The following is a 24,446-nucleotide window of genomic DNA, read 5'->3' as shown; positions in this document are numbered from 1 at the left end:
TGATCGATAAGTGTTATTATCAGAAAAAGAATTCAGTGGCCGGATTGAAGCAATTGTCGTGACTCTATGAGAAGGAGTTAGACTTTATAGGGGTTTGGTAACAGTGTTTGGAGGAACCTGGGTCGGTTGATTTTAGTAGATGCGTTGTGGGAATAGTATCTGGAATTGTGTGTTGCAGCAGGCTTCGAGGAGGAAGCCTAATTTAAGTGGGGGAGAATTCTAACATCCCGGAAATTCAGAAGTAAAGTTGAAGGGATAAAAGTGTAAATAAGAAGGTCGACTCGGCGAGTTGATGGATAAACTCGGTGAGTCGAGTCGCGTTACGGGTCCCATGTTAGGTGACCAACTTGGCGAGTCGCATGGGTGGACTCAGCGAGTTGGTGCTGTATGGAGAAAACCCTAATCCCGGGGGTTAAGCCCTATATAAAGAACATAATACCCTCTCCCCAGCCTCTTTACCCTCTCTTGAGTTCCAGAAGCCCTAATAGACGTGAGTGAGAGATTGGAGCACATTTTAGATCTTCGATAAGTGGATTAGGAAGGAAATCTTGAAGAGCAAAGGGGTTGCAGCAAGGAAGGGACAAAGATTCGAGGTCTACTTCGGTGGGAGCTTGCATTGGAGGTAATAGATCTATTCTTGAGCTTTTGTACATCTAGATCTATCAATTGTAGCTTTTTTGGAGCATAAATGAGGTCCATCTCGAGTTTGGTGTAAGATCTGAGGTTGCTACCTCAGATCTAGGCTTGTAATGACCTAAGGAGTCATAAAGTCTATTCCCAAGAGTTGTTGGTGAAGTTCCTTTGTCCCAAACCCTAGCCCTAGAGTGTTTTATGCTTAGATCTCTTTGGATTCACGTAAAGTTTGCTACTTTACGTGATGAGTGGGTTGTAGAAGAGTAGATCTATGGATTGGAGTCCCTGCATGGCTTAAAAAGCCACTATACGGATTAAGAACTAGAGGTACTCGGCGAGTCACATGGGTGTACTCGGCGAGTTGCATGAAAACAGGCAGGAACTCGGCGAGTTGGAAGAACAAATCGACTAGTCTGTTGAAGATTGCCTTGGACTCGGCGAGTTTGTTCTTGGACTCGACGAGTCTGGTCATGGAACCCCATCCTCTTTTGGTTATGTCGTGAATTGGTGAGTCGAGGGATGACTCGGTGTGTTGAACAGGAAAGGACTCGGAGATCCTTGAACTCGGCGAGGCTTGGGGCGACTCGGCGAGTTGGGTCGTGATATGGGAGTTTTGAGAACATGGGGACTAGACAAGTCAGCGGGCTGACTCGGCGAGTAGATTCAGTCGGGAAGTTGACTTTGACTGAGGACTTTGAATTTGACCAAGAGTTGACCAGTTGACTTCCAGGGGTATTTTGGTAATTATTGGTATTTATTGAGTTCAGTCTTTTGGTATTATCAGTGATGGATTTCGTGTCGGAGGTTGGAGTAGTGCGATCTTATCTTTTCAATCAGCAGTTGCGAGGTGAGTTATCCTCACTATATCGACAGGGTCTAAGGTACCAAGGCCTGCCCTTTATCGGATTGTAATTCGGGTATCGTTGTTATGTTATTGCTTTGCTATGTTTGCATCCTGGTAGTTAGGATGGTATATGCTAGTGACCGGTTAGGTCGGTATCCTAGTTAGGATGATGTTATGTTATGTGATCTGCTAGATCGGTTGATTGGTGATTAATTGTTATATGACTATATGTTTATGTGCACATGGTTGGTTGACTGGGGTTGGGTTGAGGCAGGTCCTACTTTGTGCTGTAGGCCAACATACCCAGGGCGGACCGGATATTCCGAAGGCCTAGCGAGCGGTCCGGATAGGTTGCAGGCCCCACGAGGGCAAACCAGACGAGCCGAGGCTCAGAGAGTGGACCAGGCCGACTGAAGGCGCAGTGCGGGCGGACCAGTCATACTGTAGACTTAGGGAGTAGACCAGGTGGGTTGACGGCCCGGTGTGGGCGGACCAACCACACTGCAGACTCAATGTATATGGCTAGACTCGGAGGGTGGACCATGTGGATTGAAGGCCCGGTGCGGCGGATCAGTCACATTGTAGACCCGAAGTGCATGGTTGTTCTGTGATTTGTCATGATATGCCATGTTATGTGTATGGTATATGTGGCTGGTATTTTGGGGGTATCTCACTAAGCTTTCGGGCTTACAATTGTGGTTTAAATGTTTCAGGTACTTCAGGAGACCATGGAAAGGCAAAGGCGTGATCGTACCGCTCCTCATGTTTATGTTTTATGATATGGTTCTGTGAAGACCCTGATAATAATTCTATTGAAAACCTTTTTGTAATGACTTAACGAAACAGAGTTGTTTTTGAAAAAGTTTAAATTGGCTTGAATATTTAGAGTGTTACAGAAAGCTAGATTTCATAATGCGAGAGTAGGTGAGGGTACTTCTGCTTCATCTGATCTACGTGTTCCCATGTGAATTCTGGCCCATGCTTCGCGTTCCATCGTACCTTCACAATCGGAATGCGACTTTGCTTAGTACGCTTCACCTCACTGTCCATGATTTCGATTGGTTCCTCGACAAACATGAGATTCTCATTGATTTCTATTTCATCAAGGGGAATGATGAGGGTTTCATCGGATAAGCACTTCTATTTCATCAAGGGGAATGTTGAGCTCAGCGGGTAGCTGCAGTCTATATGCCACTGGACCAATTCGGGCAAGAATCTCGAAGGGTCCAATGAATCGTGGATTCAATTTTCCCCGTTTTCCAAAACGAATAACCCCTTTTAATGGAGAGAGTTTTAACAACACCCGATCTCCGACTTGAAACTCCAAGGGCTTTCGCCGTTTATCACCGTAGCTCTTTTGTCGGTCGCGTGATGCTTGTAGTCGAGCTCTGATTTGAACTATCTTTTCCGTTGTTTCACGTATGATCTCGGGTCCCCTTAACGTCTTGTCTGATGTCAGTTCTTTCGCTAGCTGGATGTCACCTACCTCAGCCCAACACAACAGTGATCTACATTTACGTCCATACATCGCCTCAAAAGGAGCAACTTTGATGCTCGGGTGGTAACTGTTGTTGTACGAGAATTCAACTAAGCGAAAGTGGGTATCCCATGACTTCCTAAAGTCTATCACACATGCGCGAAGCATGTCTTCAGGTGTCTGAATGGTTCGTTCGCTTTGACCATCCGTTTGTGGATGATAAGCAGTGCTCATGTCGAGATGTGTTCCCAGAGCTTTTTGAAGTGATTGCCAAAAACGCAAAGTGAATCTACTATCTCTATCTGAGATGATAGACACTGGCAGTCCGTGGAGTCTCACAATTTCCTTGATGTATATCCTCGTCAACCTCTCCATCTTGTAAGATTCTTTTATTGGCAGGAAACGAGCGGATTTCATCAATCTGTCGACTATTAGCCATATGGTGTCCAATCCATATGTTGACTTGGGTAGCTTGGTCACAAAGTCCATAGTAATCCTCTCCCATTTCCACTCGGGAATTACTGGTTGCTGTAATAGTCCTAAGGGCTTCTGATATTCCACCTTTACTTTAGCGCAAGTAAGACATTTGCTAACATAGGTGGCAATCTCTGCCTTCATATTGGGCCACCAATAATGTTGCTTAATATCCAAGTACATTTTGTCTGAACCCGGATGGATGGAGTATCGCGTCTTGTGGGCTACATTCATGACTAGCTCTCTGAATCCCCCAAGTTTAAGGTCCCAAATACGGTTCATGAAATAATATGCTCCGTCCTTGTTCACTTCGAGATTCTTTTCCATTCCACATACTGCTTTGCTCGTTTTGTTTTCTGCCTTGATGGCATCGAACTAGGCTGCCCTGATCTGAGAGGTTAAGTGGGATTGGATGGTTATTGAGAGAGTTTTCACACGAAGATTTGAGTATTCTTTCCTACTCAAAGCATCAGCTACCACTTTAGCCTTGCCTGGGTGGTACTTGATTTCACACTCGTAGTCGTTTAGCAGTTCGACCCATCTTCGTTGCCTCATGTTTAGCTCTTTTTGATTCAAGATGTGCTGGAGACTCTTGTGGTCGGTGAAGATGGTGCACTTAGTACCGTAAAGGTAGTGCCTCCAAATTTTTAGGGCAAAGACCACTGCTCCTAGTTCCAGATCATGAGTGGTGTAATTCACCTTGTACGTCTTTAGTTTCCGGGGCGCGTAAGTTATCACCTTTCCACGCTGCATGAGTACACAACCTAAGCCCTAATTCGATGCATCGCAGTATACTATAAAATCTCCTATTCCTTCTGGTAATGATAGCACCGACACACTGCAGAGTGCTTGTTTCAGAGTTCGGAATGTAGCTTCTTACTTGTTCTTCCATTCAAAGGGTACGCCCTTTTGTGTAAGCATGGTAAGTGGTTTTGCTGTTTTAGAGAAGTTTAGAAATTAGCGAATTTCCATGGGTGTTGTTGGATTTGCCCATCCTTCGATGGCTTTAACCTTAGAAGGATCCACATGTATTCCTTCTTGGCTAACAACATGACCCAAAAAGTTCACACTACGAAGCCAGAACTCACACTTAGAGAGCTTCACGTATAGCTTTTCGGTTCGCAGGGTTTCTATGATTTGTCGAAGATGTTAGCCATGATCTTCTTCGCTTCGAGAGTAAACTAGAATGTTGTCAATGAAAACAATAACAAAATTGTCAAGGAATGGTCGGCAGATTCAATTCATTAGGTGCATGAATGCGGCGGGGGCATTCGTTAGACCAAAAGGCATTACGACAAATTCATAATGTCCATAACGGGTTTGGAAAGCGGTTTTAGGGATATCCTCTTCCCAGACCTTGAGTTGATGGTACCTTAATTGTAGATCTATTTTAGAGAAGTAGCTTGCGCCCTGAAGTTGGTCAAATAGATCGTCGATTCGCGGAAGTGTGTAGCGATTTTTGACGGTGAGCTTATTTAGTTCTCTGTAATCAATGCACATCCTAAAAGATCCATCCTTCTTCATGACAAAGAGAACTGGAGCTCCCCATGGCGAGAAACTGGGTCGGATGTATCCTTTATCCAAAATTTCGCCGAGTTGACTGGACAATTCTTGCATCTCTACAGGGGCTAATTGGTAAGGCAATTTAGCGATGGAAGTGGCTCCCGGCACAAGCTCAATTCGAAATTCAATTTGTATTTCTGGGGGTATCCCCGGAAGATCATCAGGGAAGGCATCCGGGAATTCGCGAGCTATTGGAATATCTCGAATACTGGCCTCTTCCTTGGATTTGTCTACTATATGAGCCAGGAACGTCAGGTCCTTCTTTCGCAGGTACTTACGTGCCTTAATGCACGAGATAAGGCGAAGGTTCGTGCTGGGTTTATCTCCGCATACAATTAGGGTTTTGCGATTTGGAAGGTGAAAGCGAACGACCTTCTCGTGACACATAACCTCAACATGGTAGGGCTTAACCAATCCATGCCGATAATCACATCAAAACTCCTAATGGAAACAGGCATTAAGTTTATTTGAAAGACGTGTTGGTTTAAGGCTAGGGTACATCCGATATAGATTTCCACAGTGGATTCTGTTTTCCCATTAGCCATTTCCACCGTGAAGGTTTCATTGAGCTTCTGGGGTTGTTGTTTTAACAAGTGTTTAAATTTATTGCTCACAAAACTTCGCTCTGCTTCGGTATCAAATAGGATGCATGCATAAGTGTGGTTTAGGAGAAATGAACCGGTGACGACAGCGGGATCCTAAACCGCTTCTCCCTGACCCATGGTTAGCACTCTTCCTGTTCCTCCATTCCCAGGGTTGTTGTTGTTAAGGAAATTTCGACGAAAATGCCTAGTCCTTCCACATCCATAACAGGTGTGACTTGGTCCTGCATTGTTGCCGATGTTGGTGTTGTTGTTGTTGTTTTTATTGCGGTTATTGTTGTTGTTGTTTCCTTGTTGTTGGTTCTGGGGAGGATAGGTTCGACAATACCTTGTTGTGTGACCCTTCCGATTGCAACTAGTGCAATGCATTTCTCTGCATTCTCCATTATGGTGGAGACCACACCTGTTGCACTTTGGAAGACTTCCCGAATACTACCTAGGAGCACTTGGAGCAGTTGAGGTTGGAGTATGTGGTGTGGATGGAACTTGGGTGGTTACAGCATTGACCGTCATGGTTTGCTGCTTCTTGGACGATTCCGATCCTTGACATCCCTACCTCTTGTTGTTCTTTCCTTTCTTGTTGTCACTTTCCTTCTTACCTTCAGCCTCCACCGGCTTGTCACCCTTCTTGTTTTTATTATCGTACAGTTTCTTGGCCAGTCTCTTGGCACTGTCGAATTTCCTTGGATTGGGGAGGTTAGTCTCCAGATGAATCGTTCGATTTTCTTTCCCTCCGAAGTGATCATGCCAGGGCACAACAGAGAGTGTTCACTAAACCTCGATATGTAGGCATCTATGTCAGAGTTTCGGACAAGGAAATTCCACAACTCTTGCTCCATTTTCTGAATTTCGCATCGAGGGCAGTTCTCGGCCATCAGTATTTCTTTCATCTATGCCTATGGCATGGAATTGGCTACAGGAAGAGTCATGGCTTCTACGTGTCCGTTCCACCAAGTGAGAGCTTGGTCAACGAAAGTGCATGCGGCAAACTTCACCTTCATCTCCTCAGGGCATTCCCATATCTCGAACACCGATTCCACCTTCTCCATCCATCTTTTCAGGGTTAACATTCCTCCTGTGCCGTTAAAGGTTCGTGGCTTGGCATTGGTGAAATCCTTGTAGGAGCACGTTTTGGTAGGTCCTTGATTGATCCCGTTGTTCGAACTTCCAGCCCCTTGTCCATTGACTCCTCCATTGTTCCCTTGATGAATTTGTTCCATTGCTGCGGTGACCGCAGCAGATACAACCGCTTGGAATGCAGCTGAGTCGACTTCGAGTGGGGTTGGCGTAGGGTTACCGCTAGTTGGTCGTATTGTAGTTATAGAATTTCCGAACGAAACATATATGTAAAAAGGGTGTGAAGATCCATAAGTTGATGCATGAATGATTTCAAAACATATATGTAAAAAGGGTGTTTTGTATTGTAGTTATAGAATTTCCGAACGAAATAGTATTGATTTTCCCCAGAAAACCCGATGTTGAAAGATATACGTGATTATAAATTTTGTACCATCACATCGAATGAATATTGATTTCACCACCTTGATTACTATTGAATAATGTCCTAATTCCGTCTACTTTGATTACTGGTAAGCCTTAGCGAACGAAGAGAAGTGGAGCACTATGTCATGCTACTATCGTAAGTACCTTAGGCTGTCGGGGATGCGAAAGACACGATGGTCCAACTCGCACTTGATTACTTTGACCTTACTAGCATTAATAATGGGCTACTAGGGCCCAATAGCACATAAAAGCTATTGAAAGTCCTTCTATTGGAGGGTTCGATTTTACGGTTGTTGTAATGGTATCGATTCGAGACCGATCGATTCATTTGTAACGATATTTGGAGTTAAACGTGTATTCGTCTTTCGATTTTTCGGCAGTCGTGGTTTTTGTATTTTGACTCAATGAAATAATTTGTTTAAAGTAGAAGTTTGACCCTTTTCACACCTTTCTTTTTATAAAAATAACAAGTTTAGTCCTTTATATAAAAGAAAAGACATTTTTAGCCCTTAAAACATTTTCTTGACACCTTTGTATCATAAATTTCTTGAAATGATGGTTTTAACTCAAAATTTATTTTGTTAACTATTTTAGTCCTTTTAGAATATTAATTTTCGGCTAAAACCCAACTTTTCACAATTTTTACAGTTTTGGCCCGAAATCCAAAAACTTTACATTTTTTTATCCTTTTTGGAAATAAAAAGCATTTTTTACCCTTGAAATATACCCTTTTTATCCCCTGTTTTGAAGAAAGTTTCATTTTAGCCCCTTTAGTTGTCATTTTTCGCAATTTTGGGCTTATTGCGCCAAAAGCCCAAAATTAGCCCATTAAGCTAAAAATTTACATTTCAATTCCTTTGAAAATTTTAATATTTAGAAAAACAATTATGGAAACCGTTTTGACTCTTTTGGCCCTTAAGAAACCGTGACTTGACAATTTTTAACGCAAGTTTTGTATTTTTGACAATTTAAGCCCAAAAATGGGTTTTATGTTGGAAATATGTTCATCATAATCTTATAAGTTATTATTCTTGACTTGTTTAGTGTAAAATAACTTAGATCATGTTTGTTTCCTTTCTCATGTCATAGATCTCGAGTATTACCCCTTTTTGGTTACATGTTCATCATAAAAACACATATAAACACACATACATGCATAAAATAACACATAGCATACACATACACATAGATCTACACATTTTCTTGTATTCTCTCCCATAAAACACATAAAAACCAAAAAGAGAGGGGTATGAAGCTCACCTTGAGTTGTGGGTTCGGTTTTTGAAGAAGAATGGAAGTAAGTGATGTGTTTTTCCGCTTTAGCAACCTTTCTTGGAAGATCTCGAACATAAAGAGTTTTCTAGGAGTGTGATCACCAAAAACTTGTTTAGAAGGAATGATCTTACAAGAGAGAAGAGTTGTATAACTTAGACATGTAAAAACTTACCAAATAATGATGATTATCTTGGGAAAATCTCTTGAAACATAAGCAAAAGTCTTGAGAATTTTTGGATGAAGAAATGGATGAGTTTAGAGAGACTTAGAGAGAGTTGTTGTGACGTGTGTGTGTTTTGGGAGGCTCTCAAATTTTGTGACACGGACTGAGTAGGAATTTCTTCCTCATTGGTCTCGAGGGGTGGGTTATAATTGTCATTGAATGGAGGTGGTACCCTGTGATACCCTAGACCCTTGGTTTGATTATCTTTAAATTTTAAAAAGTTGTCAATCATGGACACAACTACCTCACTTGACACATCAAACTTTTTAAAGTTGAATTCAGCATCTTTATATTTGGTTTTTAATGCATCAAGTTTGGTAGTCACAACATCAAAATCTTTCTTAAGATATCTATAATGGACACACTTGTCACTGTACTCTGTCTGTAATTTCCTAAAGTCCTTAGTCTTGGCCTCTAGTTCTTCTTTCAATGGTTTCTGGCCTTTCCTAAGTTGGTACCCCTCATATTTAAGTTCCTCATTTTCTCTTTTTAATAAATCGATTTGTTCACAAAGAAACTTGATAGTAGTTTCACAAGATGGAGTACATGAAACGTCATTGACCGAGAGGGATGCTGAACTCATTTTTATCAAAAATGCCCTTTGACTAAAAACTCAAAAGTCAACCTTAAAAGTTAAATTTAGAAAATCAAACTTAAACGTCAAACTTAAAAGTCAAACTGAAAAGCTAAATTTGAGAATTTGAAAGTTAAACGAGAAAGTCAATGGTCAAACTTTAAAGTCAAAATCAATTTTTGAGATCAAAAGTCAAAAAATAAAAAACTAAAATTTTTGGAAGAAAATGGAACATAAAAATAAAAAGAACTTGATTTTTGGGCTGAAAGTGTTAAAATTGCGAAAATTAGGAACCGAAATGGAGTCCTTTTGAATTAAATCCGGGAGGAATGGAACGTGAGGCAAGTTGGTTCAACTGGTAAGGCGCTGCAAGTTGAAAACAAGAGATCCGGGTTCGATCCTTGCAACCCCCAATTTTTTTAAGAAGAGTTGTGATGCGAGGACCGACCGGGCACGTGTTGGAGCTTGCTGGCCGAGAAAAAAGCAAATCGGGAACGAGACGAGGACCGTGACCTCGAGACTGGCCGTGAACCTCAGACAGCAAACAACCGAGGACCGTGAACTCCGAGGGCCGTAAACTCCGAGACACCCTAGCCGCAAACGCCGCCGCCGAGAAACCCTAGCTGCAAATGCTTCTTCGGCCGAGAAAGCTTCAATGGCCGTAAACCCTTCTTCCGGGTCGTGAACACTTCGCAAATATGAAAAAAAAAACCAACGATTTTTGCCACTTTTTGCTCCAAAACTCAATCAAAAACTCGTTTTTTATGAAAAATGCGAAGAACAAACCCCCTTTATTTTGCCAAGAGCTATCCAAAAATGCAAAAATCCTTCCAAAATAAGATAAATACGCTCTAGATCTGGAAAAATGATTTATACAATCCAAGCTCTAATACCACTTGTAAGTCCCAAATCTGCTTGTGTATCAATCAGATCCGCTTGATGGTGCGGAATCCTAATCAAACGGATGATGCTAGATCAAAATAGAAGAGAAGGAGAAGAAGAATAAGTGAATATATGATGTATTCAATGAATAGAATGATGCTCCATACACATAGTACACACACACTAGTTCTTCTCTCTCTGAAACACACCTTGAGTTTCACGCACTTAAGCTCCTCTATACCGTCCACTCCTCACCCCCTAACATCTATATATATCAGACATGGCCATGAATGTGTTCACGGCTGTGAACCCATTCACGGTCGTAAACACAACCGTAAACACCTATTACATGACTGAAAAATACATTTTTCTAGAAAAGTAAAGTATAAACCAATTTTTTTGACCCAACAATAACCACGACATCCATGTGAGGAAAATTTGTCATTGACAACCATCACCAAAGCCACCCCATTGATGCTAATATCAACATAAAAACCCATATCTAGATAAGAATATTTGGATATAGAAGAAGAACAAACAATAGATGGTAGTGGTAAGGTGGATTGTCCCTTTAACCATTCGTTAATTTCCCAAAGATGAACCAATAAAACACAAGACGAACCAGATTTCCCCAAATTGAGTATGATATCATTCTTTACATACCAAATAAACCTAAACTCGTTGGATGTGAAGTAGTAGTTTGTGGTGTTTACTAATGTGAGTTGAGAGAAGAAGCGAGAGATCAGTGATTTGAGAGAGGGTATCTTATCTAAGGTTTAGAGAAGGAAGATGAAGTATTCCAGGGGTTGGTTTCTTGCATGTGTGAAGATGGAGACGATTGCTGTATGGAGAAGATGATTTCTGCATCTTTTCTCATAATCAATGTAACTTGTAGTCTTTCCCACAATCGATGTAAACAGAAGATGAAAAGAAGATCGCGTAACATAACACTCCCTTAACAGATCATGAAGAAATTCAAAAGCTGCTACAAAATAGGATATGTTTGCATTTACAGGAGCCAAAAAATGTGTATGAATAATTCTTTTAAATCTCCAACCTCTCGAAATGGTTTTGATCCAATTCCTCACCTAAAGAAGTGAGATGGAGGTTAAGGTTTTTTCTGGAGGTTGAGGATTAGAGGTTTATGAACAGAGGATGAGGATTGGAGGTTTATAAACCTTGATGAAGAAGGCGATGATGATGACGATGGTAATGATGGAGTTGAAAGCGTTTGAAACTGAAATTTGGGAGTTCTCATATATCGAAATTAAGGTTAGATTTGGGGTAACTGAAAGATCCAGGACATGTTTGGACTTTGCTGGGGATGGGCTCATTTTATTAGTATTGATATAAAAAATAAAAATTAATTAAAAAAATGTATAAAAACATAAGTAAGGGTATAATAGTCTTTTTGTGTCTGAAGGGGACTAAAAACGTAACAAAAATCTATTTGAAGGACTGTTTGAGTTAAAAAAAAATTAGGGACCAAACACACAAATTAGCTCAAACCTCATGGACCATTTTCTAAGGTTGTAACTATATTTGGCAAGTATTTGACCCGGTTGTGCATGGTCCTTTTGGGTTGCCTTCACCATAGCAACTTGACAGGATGATTTATAATGAGAGAAGAAATATTATTAATATATTATGAGAATAATATAAAGAATAATAATATTGTTGTTTGATTAATATAAGTCATAAATTAATTAGGAATTAATTTGGTGACTTAAAGAGATTAATTAAATAAAGGGGCATAAACTGTTAATTGTATGATAGTTGTATTTTGGGCTGTGATTCCTTATGAAAAAAAGGGTGGACGATTTCAGGGTTTGGAAGAGCCTAGAAATCGTCCAAGGCTTATCAATAAGGATATTGGATTGCTTAGGGGCTAAGTTATCCAATTAGGGTTTTAAGGGTGAAACCCTAGGAAGCTCACTAGTATAAATAGACCCATAGGGTTAAGGAAATCGGCACCCTTGGTATTGGAGTATCCCTGGCCGATTTCTCACCCTCCTCTCTCTCTCTCTCTCTTTATTATCATCCTCTTGCTAGTTGGTGTTTGTAAGCCATTAGAGGAGTGACAATTGTGACTCTAAGCTCCAAGGACAAGAAGATTCAAGCAAGCAATTCAAGGTAATCCATCAGATCTGATTTCATGTGTTATAATTTGAATGTTTTCATTAGATCTATCAATCAAAGTCTTGGATACATTGCATGTTCAATTAGATAAACCTAGATCCAAGCATTAGGGTTTGTATGTGCACATAGGATTGTTCTTATGGCTCAAACCCATCAGTGGTATCAGAGCCTTGATTGGTTTCTATTGAATTGATGCATTGGTTGCTTGATTGTTGATTGCAAAAATCGTTTTTTTCCTTCTGCCTGATGAACTCGGCGAGTACCACAGTGTACTCGGCGAGTAGGCCTCAACTCGGCAAGTCCATTGTGGTACTCGGCGAGTAGGCCTCAACTCGGCAAGTCCATTGTGGTACTCGGCGAGTTCGAGCGTCAGAAGGAGCTAGTTTTGGGATTTCTTGCTGATTTTCTTATGGAAACTTGCCTTAATCTTCATGGGTCAATAAAATCCGATTTTAAACATATATGTGAGTATATCCTTGACCTAACAAAAGATATTTACCAATTAATTGAATAATAATTTCCTTATATGATATTAATTGATTATTTTAATTAAATTGGTGAATTGTTTTGCAAGAAACATTTAAATAAATCAAATATGGATAATTATGAGATTAAATGGTTAGTTTAAATTATTTGTTATTTGATCCCTTATGTTTTTAAAAGTTTAAGACTTGTCCTCAAGTTTTGAAATTTATGTTTTGTGATTAAAAGTTTAATCTAGACAATTTAAATTTCAAACCCTATAATTTTACAAGTTTAAAATTCAACCCTATACTAATATAATATTACAAGACTAATATATTATATATATATATATATATATATATATATATATATATATGTATAATTAAAATGTTAGTCTTACCGTTAGTAGACCTCATTCACGAAGTCGGTCTATAAGGTGAGTATAAGGTTGCAGCCTATAAAATGGCGATTAATGGGTGTACACTCACACCCACCGCTTGCTTGATCGGTGGATGGTCGTTAGCCGAACGGGTAGGATAGGGCAACCCTATCTCCTCATTAAAAGTATAATATTAAAATACAAATTAACTAAATGTTTTTCAAATTCCCAATCCTAGTTACTTTAGGAAAAGTGAATTGATGCAAACCCATGAAATTACACTTTGCATCCTTGCTAAGAAATTAGTGGAGCGTGTGTGGTTTACCGGCACACTAATTGGTTCTAAGCAAAGGTGGCAAAGGGTGATTCATTGTTTATCATAGTTCGGTGGAGCGTGTGTGGTTTACCGGCACATCGAATAGGTGACTGTAACAATGAAGGCACCATGTAGATTTGCATGGTTATTCACCCCCACTTTGTGATCCTCGGCATCCCAGTCACAAACGAGAGGGGCATATCGAGATTTAAACATGCCATTGAAAAGTTCAATGAATCTCATCGAAACCTAGGAATTCTCAATACATTTAGAACTTAAGGTTATGTTTTCATTGTGGAGAATTAGTGAATCGTCATTCACTTACCTTCAAATTGTTTGCATGTTGGATTACGACATCTCTTTTCTAATGTGTAAATAATGTTGTTGGATCCTAGCCCTAATTTTTCATATTGGGTGATAATTAGGGATTCCATTCTAATCAAACTTTGTCCTTTCTATTTGTAGATGTCGAACGCGAACAACGCTGCTGCTAGCTCATTCACACTAATGAGCCTTTGCCAAAAGGTGACTTGACGAGATTACTCGCTACGAGAACAAGGAGTATGTCCTTGACAAGAAGCTCGAGAAGATCAATCCAAAAATCGCTACTCCGGCTGAAATGGCTGCTTTCGAGACTCATGAACGTGATGCAACGAAGGTTCATTGCATCATGATAGCCACAATGAACGCCGAATTCCAAAAGTCCTATGAGGACATGTGTCCGTACGAGATGCACCAAGACTTATTGGAGAGATACCATCAAAACACGAGGCAGGAACATTCCGAGATCTTCACTAACATGATCACCACTAAAATGGAACATGTAGATTCTCTAACCATACACTTTCAAAAGATGCAAAGGTATGTCGATCGTCTTCGCAAGTTGAATGTCGACTTTGGGGAAGATTTGGCTATCGACATGGTACTTCATTCCTTGCCTCCGTGCTACAACCAATTTAGGATGACCTACCAAATGAACAAGGAAAAGGTCGCCCTAGGTAAACTCCAAGGTCTCCTAAGGGTTGCTGACAGCAACCTCAAGGACAAGTCTATTGCACCAACTCCCAATCCACCCGCAGCTCCTGTTTTGGCTATTGGGCAGGGAAGGGTAAGAAGAGGAAGGCTCCGTCTAAGAGCCACCACAAGGGAAAGTCCCGAGATGGTTCCTCTTCTAGGGGGACCAAGGTTGATCCTGCTAAATCCAACCCTAACCCGAAGGAGGCAGAGTGCCACCATTGCCACATAATAGGGCATTGGAAGAGAAGCTGCCCGGAATATCTGCAAGCCATCAAGGATGGAAAGATCAAGCCGTCTGTCGTAGGTATTTACACAATTAAATCTAATGATTCATCTCATGCTATTTCTTGGGTTCTTGATACCGAGTGTGGTTACCACATTTGTTCTGAATTGTAGGGACTAAGAAGAAATAGGGATGTGGAGCATGGAAGAATAAATCTAATCATGGGGAACAGAAGATCGTCGCCTGTGACCAAGATTGGAGTGTATTCTTTAGTGCTTAGTAATGGATTAAGTTTAGATTTGAATAATTGTTGCTACTCGCCAGATATGGCAAGAAACATCATTTCATTTCACGGTTTGTTGAGACAAGGATTTATATTTTTGTTTAATAATGAGAATGGTTCAATTTATGCTTATCTAAATGGTATCTTATATTTTGAAGCAATATCGTGTAATGGAATTTATGAAACTGTGATGATTGTAGATAACCTAGGAAATGATGTTTTATGCATGGATTCTTCCAATAGTATGGATAAAGCATGTTTGTGGCATTATCGTCTTGGACATGTCAACAAGAAGCACATAGCCCAACTCCAAAAGGATGGAGTGTTGGAGTCATTCGAACTTAGGGAAGATGACACGTGTGAGTCTTGTTTGCTTGGAAAGATGACCAAGTCACCCTTCACTGGTACTTGTGAAAGGGGTGAGGGTTTGTTGGATCGAGTGATGAAGGAACCTCTACCGCTGGCGCTCAACCCGAGGAGGAAGCTCTGATTGAACCAATTGACGAGTCGTTACCTCTTAGACATTCCGAAAGAGTTAGAGTTCAACCCCAATTTTATGGTTTTCATATTACTACCGAAGGGGACACGTATATTAGTGATGGTACACTAATAAATTTAGATGATCCTAATAGTTATAAGGAAGCCATGGCAGGCTCGGAATCTGCAAAATGGAAAGAGGCAATGGACAGCGAGATTCAATCCATGTATGACAACCAAGTTTGGAATTTGGTTGATAATGTGCCCGGACGTAAGACCGTTGGGTGCAAATGGATCTTCAAGAAGAAGACCGACGTGGATGGAAATGTACACACATATAAGGCGCGATTGGTTGCAAAGGGCTTTACTCAAACTCCCGGAGTTGAGTATGATGAGACCTTCTCACCAGTTGCAAAAATAAAGTCTATTAGGGTGATGCTAGACATTGCTTCATTTCATGATTATGAGATATGGCAAATGGATGTTGAGACCGCTTTCCTTAATGGGAAGTTGGCTGAGGATGTTTACATGGCTCAGCCAGAGGGTTTTGTCGATATGAAGCATCCCAATAGAGTGTGCAAGCTTGAGAAGTCCATTTATGGACTTAAGCAAGCGTCTCGCAGATGGAATCTCTGCTTCGATGAGAAAGTCAAAGAGTTTGGATTTGTACGAAGCGAAGATGAATCATGTGTATATGTCAAAGCCAGTGGGAGTATAGTTAGCTTCCTCGTTTTGTATGTCGATGACATACTACTCATAGGAAACGACGTCCCGACACTGCAGGAGGTTAAGTCCTGGCTCGGGAAGTGTTTCGCTATGAAGGACGTCAGAGAGGCTTCCTATATCATGGGAATAAGGATAGTGAGAGAACGAAGTAAGAGACTAATAGGACTTAGTCAGAACACTTACTTAGATAAAGTACTAAAACGTTTTAGTATGGAAAATTCAAAGAAGGGAGAATTACCGATACAAAGTAATGCCAAGTTGAGTAAGACTCAAAGTCCGAGTACCGAAGCCGAGATAGTAGAAATGAGCCGAGTACCATACGCTTCCACAGTTGGCTCAATCATGTATGCTATGACTTGTACTCGCCCTGATGTAGCCTTTGCTTTGAGCATGGTCAGTAGATATCAAGGGAACCCTGGCAGAGCGCATTGGATTGCGGTCAAGAATATACTTAAGTACCTTCGGAGGACGAAGGAATGGTTTTTAGTCCTCGGGGGGGAGGGGGGGAATGATGACTTAAAGGTGTGAGGGTATAGTGACGCCAGCTTCCAGATAGATAGGGACAACTACCGTTCGCAGTCGGGCTGGGTCTTTACCCTTAACGGAGGAGCAGTAACTTGGAAAAGTTCCAAGCAGGAAACCGTAGCTGATTCAACGTGCGAATCAGAGTACATTGCAGCGAGCGAAGCGTCGAAGGAGGCAGTATGGTTGAAGAACTTCATTGGTGACCTTGGAGTTGTACCTGCCATAAAGGAGCCTATGGAAATTTTCTGTGATAATGAAGGGGCGGTTGCCTTGACCAAGGAACCGAGGGATCATGGTAGATCTCGTCATATCGACAGAAAATATCACTTTATTAGACATCCAGTAGAAGAAGGACAACTCGTGGTTAAGAGGATATCATCAGAAGATAACCCAGCAGATCCGCTTACGAAGGGACTGAGTAGGGTTAAGCATTTGTAGAATGCTAGGAGTATTGGGCTGAAGGATGATATTAGTTTAGATTAGATCGTTTTAGAAACTTGTAATAGATAAATGTGATTGACATTTGATGATTAAATAAAGGAGTATTATTTATGAGTAAAGTTACTGTCATATGTTGATTGTTTAACTATTGTTTCACTTTGCATGTTTTGACTTCCTGAATAATTGAGTTATTAAGAATAATCGAATTATTCAAATGGTCCACAATCGTTCATATGTTGGAAGTAGATATGAAAGAAGATTGTCATGAATTGGTGTGTAGATTGTCTAAATTGTATTAGACATAGCAAACGTTTGCTACAACGTTCATGAGTGCTTACGAACTAGTTTTGAGCATTGGAACAAACCCGCACTTGCTGGAATCACGTTATGGAATGTGACAAAAAGGTTGATCGCAAGACGATAATATCATATGGTCTTAAAACCTAGATATATATATATATATATATATATATATATATATATATTGTAAGTGATCGCAAGATGATTAGTCACCTAGAATATAACACTAAGACTTAGTAATGTGAAACTAGGTCACAATTTTTTTTTGCTCTTTTCAAAAAAAAAAACAAAAAAACTAGGTCACATAAGATGAAAAGTCAAGGAGTTTGGAGGAGCGTTGTCGAATCCTCCAGTCACCCACCTAAGTCACATGAGTACATTGTCCCTTTCATGAACAAGATTTCAATACAAGTATTTATACAATTATTAAATATATGTTAAAAAGTTTATATGTGAGTTATATGCTTATTGTCTAATTTCAAGTTCATCTGTTAAGCACACACATAATTCAGATCCTTCATGTATTCAGGTTTCCACTTTCCAGGTCCTAAGATTCTAGAATTAAGTTCTTCAGAAGAAAATATTTGTATTCAAAAGTAATATACCGATAATTAGATATAGAGAAGAAATCCATCAATGAAGATCAAATCAGATCAACATCTATTCATCACCTAAAAACCCATACAAAAGACTATATCAGTTAGCATGCTGAATGATTTATGTATAATTCAAATATTTAAAATAAAGTACAACCACACAAAATGAAATAAATTGAAGGTGTCATCTGGGTATGTTGATTCCGATGGTAACAAGAACGAAGGCACAATAGGCTGTTTTGGGGCTGAACCTTGCGTCCTCATTTTCTTTGTAAGAGCCCTAATTTCAGACCATTCAGATCATTTGACTGAAATTCTAATTATTTTATATCGACTGACGTTCCAATTATTTGGATTTGGGTCAAATATCGGTTAACATACAGAACAACAAAATGAAACCAAGTAAAAAAACAAACCTTTCCAGCAAAATCTTGGAAGAATTGAAGTTTCTTTTGATTCCTAGCACATAAAACTGAAAACCACAGCAAATTCGGTAAACAAACAGGCCATTATCATAAAAAAATATGTTAAAGGCAAGCTTACCTTGATTTCTCTCTGATTGAGGTGTCTCTTGCCCAAAAAGAGGCTGATGTGCAGACCTACGAAATCGACATACACACATAATTAAACATACATGCACAGTTAATCATACATATATAGAGATCTAGACCCAAATGCACTAAATCCACACAAATATAAAATTAAACCCATACCTGTAGAGAGAGGGTGGTGGTTTTCAGCGAAATACAAACAGGGAGAAAGCGAGAAAGACCAAAGTGTATCGACAAATATGAGGCCCATATCGATTAAACGATTCAGAATCTTCATACCTGGGAAATCTATTATTCAAAATATATCTTCAAGACCTGCTATTGAGGTTTGGAGAAAAAGGGGTTAAAATAAACTACCAAAAAACAAAATATAAACTCAAAAAGTCGATCTATACCTCAAAAACTCCAGCTTAGATTTGGAAGCTTTGATTTGCGATTCCAACTGAGGATACAAACAAATAAGTAAGAAGAAGGAGTCGATTGATGCAGTGATGTTTAATCGTTGTTGGGATGTAAGTTATCTCTGAATCCACTGTAATCGTTGCATAGGTGGGGATGGGATTTAGATGATAAACTGAACAATTCGAGATAATCGGTGTTTTTAGAGAGAGAGACAAATAAAGGAAATCAAGAAGAGGATTCTTACCTGAATCGGAACTTCTAAGAACCAGACATGACCAATGAACAAAGTATCTATTGGCGGTCCAACATAGGACATAATGAAGGAGATATTGATAGCGGCTAGGGTTTTACAGGAAGAATGGCTTGTCCTGATGTTGAATGGAGCGAGCGAGAAAGAGAAATAAACGCCATTTTGGTTCTAGACGTATGAAAATTCGATTTCAAAAATATGTGAATTGCCCGCCTTGGATTATAACACATTGGCAATTCGTGTGACAGTCCCGTGTTTTTAATCCCCACCATTCAAATAATATTCAACGGTCCAGATCAACTTTACTTGTATTTTAAGATAACATGCTTAATTTTTTATACCTTTGCCTTTAAAATTTGTACTTAAGACATTATTATATATGCTTTATATATATATATATATATATATATATATATATATATATATATATATATAAATATATATAATAATAACAACAACAACAAAAAAAAACAATAATAGTAGTAGTAATAATAATAATAATAATAATATTTTGGGATTGAAATCTTTATATACTCACCAGGTTTCCTGATAGTAATAATAATAATAATAATAATAATAATAATAATAATAATAATAATAGTAATAATAATAATAATAATAATAATATTTTAGGATTGAAATCTCTATGTACTCACCAGGTTGCCCAACCTCATCCACTCAGTCTCTTTGAATTGCAGGTAATTAAATAAAGATATTTGGATAATGATGTATGTATCTGCTAAGAAGTTCAAGGAGATGTAGGTCGTTAGAACATTGAGACATTGTAAGTCTCCGTTTATGCTTATGTTTCTTGTATCAATTATAGCATCCCAATTCCTAGTAAATCAATGAGACATTTCTTTGGAAATAATTTTACGGTACCAAATTCCACATTAATGAATAAGCTTTGTATTAAATAAGCATAAATAAAAAGGTTTAAAATAACCGTGAAAACTAGAGATGTCACAGTTGGTATCAGAGCATTAGCTTACGTGAACTAGGAATTTAGGGAATTTCTAGACTTAAAGTTAGAATGCTAGGAAATGATCGTGATGTGAGTGTCTATTTTCTTTTAGGTGGTATACCTAAATTGACACAAGCACTAAAATACTTTAGGGAATATGCCTTCATTTTTATTATGTGCTAAAAGATTTATATTGTAGCATGCCTTAGGTTACCAAAATGCTCTTACTTAAATTAGATGAAAGGTCAGTTGCTAACCTAGATTAGGAAATTTTATGTGTTCATATTTCTAAACGTTTAATTATAGTATTAGAACTGACATATAACATTTCCGAGTGATAAGGAGAATTATACATCTTAACTTTCCCAATCTATATTCTCGGCTCGATACATTGAACGTACGCTTCGATATGTACAACAATATGACGATCACAAAGAGCGGTAGAGCTTTAAATAACAAAGGAGGTCCATCACCTCATAACGTTGGAGCAGGAGCTACTCAGTTCCCAGATAGGTAAAGTTTGATTGATGATGTATGATATGCTAGATCAGCAATGGCACATGTATATGGATCTCCCAACTCAGGGACTAGTGAATGATGGAGGCATAGCGTCAGTGATCAACAAACCGATAATCATTGAGCGAGTCAATGATGGACTAGTTTCCTCTTATATGACGATGGTCCAAGAAGGACATGATGACTCAGAAAGTAATCAAGGGCCACTCCTACTATGGAAGATTCAAAGATCCGAAGGAATGATGAACCTAGAGTCTATTGAAAGTATAAGGATTTCATGGCTTACAAGACATCATTATTTAACGACAATGAGGATCCAATAGGAGTAATGGGCTAGATCTCGGAGATGAAACTATCTTTCATCACATGCGGGTGCATTGGAAAGATTCAAACCACCTATGTTGTAAGACAATTCAAGGGTGCAACAATCCGTTGGTAGAATACACTGGGAAAACGCTAATCCCTAACAAGCCGTTGCAACTAACGTTGGAGGAGTTTTGAACCCGCTTCAAGTAAAAATTCTGTTGTGTTAAATACATGTTGGAGTTAGAGAATCAACTCCTAACATTGAAAAAGAGAAGCATGACATTTGAAGAATACACTAATGCATTAATGGGTAAAATGGAGTTTGCACTACATGTGGTCCCCGACGAACTGGCTAAGATTGATATATACTCCAAAGGACTGCCATGGGAGTATTCTGTGCCAGTTAAGCAGGCACCAAATTTTGAGGAACCTATCTAGGCTGCGAAATCTATGGAGAGTATGATTAAGAAAAGAACTATCGACAAGGCTAAAGTTAGTGACAAAAAGAAAGATGCTATATTCTCTGGAAATAATAACAATAGGAAGAAGAAGAAGTATCTAAAGTCAAGCGACGAGTATGGAAGAAGCATTTCAATGACCGTGTCCTCTGCTACAAGTGCAAGAATCCAAGGCATATCTCTACAAATCGCCCAACAAAACGAAAAGTTTGCTTCACTTGCGGCGCAGCAGGGAACATGAAGGCAGAGTTCCTAAATGCTGAAAATCCAACCCAAGGATCCTACCTGCAAAGCTCAAGGGTAGAAGCTACCAAAAGATCCTTGATGAAGCGGATGTCGTCGTAGGAAATCAAGAGTAGTAAACTGTTTATCTAGAATTCGATATATGGAGTAGTCCTCCTATATAAATAATAATAAGATGTGTAACCTAATATTAGAGGCCTAATGTATGAACAAATATTGTAATCATTTTTGAAGTTTATAAAATTTGTAGTTATGTTACATTGTTGTGTGCCACTAAGAAATTATGATTTCAACATAATGGATTGGTTAAGAATAAATTAAGGTATAGAACAACTTGTAGGCAGGACACTACACGAGAAAGAATTTATACCAAAGGCTGGGAAGTGAATTTGTGGTTGAAGATAAGCATGGATGAAATCCTAGTGAAGTCTAGGAAATTTGTTGTATACGATTTCTTGGACACATCTATATGAATTAAATTGCTTATGTGATTTTTAGAATACCAACTTAGGTACTGCAAGACCATCCTTAGGATAAGTATAAATAAGTGTGAAATGTAGTATGGGCACGTACTACCGAAAGCACATGATTTATCCTTAAATCAGGATGAGTCCCAAGCTTACTAAGGCACTAGTAGTTGGAATTGTTTGTTCATGTACGTCGTTACCATCGTTTCGGTAACAACTAAGAAGACGAACGTTATTTATGACCCTAGTGGTCATATTGAATCGAGTCCAACTTAAATACGAAGTAAGTTACTTGGTTGACGGAACCAAGTTTGATTTAGCATCCAAATTTAGTCAAAATATTGAAAGGAAGGACAATCGAAGCGATCAACCGAAATATCACAATCACCGTTAAGACTAAGTAGCCAGTAGCAAGAAACACTAACTAAAATAATGTGGTTATACCACATTAGAACATGAAGGAAGGTATCCTCTATGACATCCACCAAAACTCAGGTCAGTACTCATCTAGAACCTCGTCATTTCCTTGTGTGCACTTGACTTGGCTCTAGAGTTACAAGTTGAACTAGGTTCGCGACTTAATAGATCCCTCAGAACAATTAGTGTACCTTAGCTTGTATTGAACGATCACATTGATATGTGAATGAACCAACTGAGTAGTAAAGTGCCAAAGTTGAACCTTAAGCCTAAACATAAAACTATGTTCGGTAGACCACAACCCAAGGGTAAGTTAGCAACCCTAAAATTTCCATATTACAATAATCTAATGATTAACAAGGTTAAGTATTCTAAGCTAATAAGAACAAAATTAAATCATAATGTGAACCAACTATAAAGTTGATGACAAATTCATATAATTCATAATTCGAAATGTGAACCATAAGTAAAATCCAAGGATTTTAAAATCCTACAACCACATATTAAGAACCCTTGTTACAATTGTTGAAATATGAGAAATTGATTTTTATAAAAACTAAATCATAGGTTATCATTTTTCTAAATTAATTCAAGAAATATAAGTTTACAACTTATTTCCAAATGTAAATATTTGAATAAACCCCAATAAATAAAACCCTAGGAAATTATGATAATATTTGAGTTTTTATAAAAATTTAAAGCCTAGATTTATAAAAATTAAAGAAAGGCTTTTAATGATTTATCCAATACCATGAAAAATATTCTTCTCTCACCTTACTACCATTCAAAATTCGTCCATATGCCATCGGCTCTCTCTCATGCATTAAAACCTATCATTACTACTCATTTGAGCCCTTTCTACACTCAACTCTCTCTCATTCTTCAAGAAAACTCTCCAACTCCCAAAACCTCTCAAACCCATCCGAAAATCATCCATCTTTTGCCCTAATTTCGGATTCTTGAAAGTCTTGAAGTGTTCTTTCTTCACTCAAAGTCGAAATCAAGGTAAACAACACAACCCCTTATAGTTTTACAACTTTACTTCCTCTTCATCATGGTTCTTCTTTACTTTTCGGATTCTATGCCCTTCTATGGCTAGATATCCTTGTTTTTCCTCTCGGTGTTTGTAGATTCTCAACATAACACATTACATATGTTTGAGATGGTGAAAATCCATTATCAAACCCATGCTAAGAGTGAAAAGATGCACATATGTTCATATGATTTCAAAAATCGGGTTTATATCTTCTTCTTCATTTCTGTTGTGTTCTTACATAACATAAAGCATTTAACTCGTTTATAGTACATAATGGATGCTTATTCACTCCGTGTGTGTGCTAAAAATCGAACTTATGGTGCAATCTTAGTGTAAGATTCGGTGGTTCCAAGGAGTTCTCTATCACAAGAATAAAACACCCTAAGGAGGCACTTAAAGCAACCAAGGATGACATGCATTCTGTCATAATATTTGTTCAGCGTTGAATGACCACAACTCACTCATTACTAAATGAAATCATGATATTGTTTTTATTAGGACTAGCTCCTTGAGTTAACATTCGAACACAATTGTCTTTACTTTAAAAAATTAAAAATATGATTTTTGATAATTTTTACAAAACAGTTTCGCAAACAAAACATTTTATGTGATCATTAGTTTTGCTTTACATGATCAAGGGTCTTAAACCCCACCTTAAATCTAGGGAAAATTTTTTTAGTAACTTAACATATCCAAAAAAAAATAATGCCTGAAATTACGTGGATTAAAACCCCACAGAAGTTTCTACACAAATTCGTGAACTTTCAGCTACATCTAGAACTCATGCACTATATTGTGCAACATTGCTTAAATTGTTGTGGTTGAATACCCCTATTTTGCTTCTAAATATATTTTGAACAAATTATTTTATGTAAGTTCATATACACAAGTGATGATCT

At 38.6% G+C, this 24,446-nt stretch overlaps 1 protein-coding gene across 2 annotated transcripts; it reads right to left on the bottom strand.

Annotated features, from left to right (window-relative positions):
• Positions 1-17,799: 17,799 nt before the first annotated feature.
• Positions 17,800-18,786, bottom strand: LOC145070366 (uncharacterized). 2 transcript variants are annotated; one of them, XM_079017297.1, is made up of 4 exons: positions 18,651-18,786; positions 18,481-18,536; positions 18,354-18,409; positions 17,800-18,217 (listed from the first exon to the last, which is right to left on the bottom strand). In XM_079017297.1, exons 1-4 carry the CDS (start codon positions 18,763-18,765, stop codon positions 18,070-18,072), a joined length of 375 nt encoding a protein of 124 aa, XP_078873423.1. In that variant the 5' UTR covers positions 18,766-18,786; the 3' UTR covers positions 17,800-18,069. The 2 variants fall into 2 exon arrangements, with proteins under 2 accessions (XP_078873423.1, XP_078873424.1); XM_079017298.1 differs by having other exon boundaries at positions 17,800-18,012.
• Positions 18,787-24,446: the final 5,660 nt, after the last annotated feature.

Source organism: Lactuca serriola, chromosome 8 (assembly GCF_051521515.1).
Source record: "Lactuca serriola cultivar US96UC23 chromosome 8, Lser_US96UC23_V15, whole genome shotgun sequence".
NCBI classification, from domain to species: domain Eukaryota; kingdom Viridiplantae; phylum Streptophyta; class Magnoliopsida; order Asterales; family Asteraceae; genus Lactuca; species Lactuca serriola.
Note: the sequence above shows the minus strand (reverse complement) of the source record. Positions and strands in the feature narration are given on the sequence as shown.

Excerpts from the sequence above, each read along its gene's own strand:
- LOC145070366 (XM_079017297.1), bottom strand. The coding sequence starts at position 18,765 with ATGAAGATTCTGAATCGTTTAATCGATATGGGCCTCATATTTGTCGAT. Across the intron at positions 18,537-18,650 it reads CCACCACCCTCTCTCTACAG|GTCTGCACATCAGCCTCTTT; the intron begins GTATGGGTTTAA and ends TCGATTTCGTAG. Across the intron at positions 18,218-18,353 it reads TCCAAGATTTTGCTGGAAAG|GGCTCTTACAAAGAAAATGA; the intron begins GTTTGTTTTTTT and ends GTCTGAAATTAG.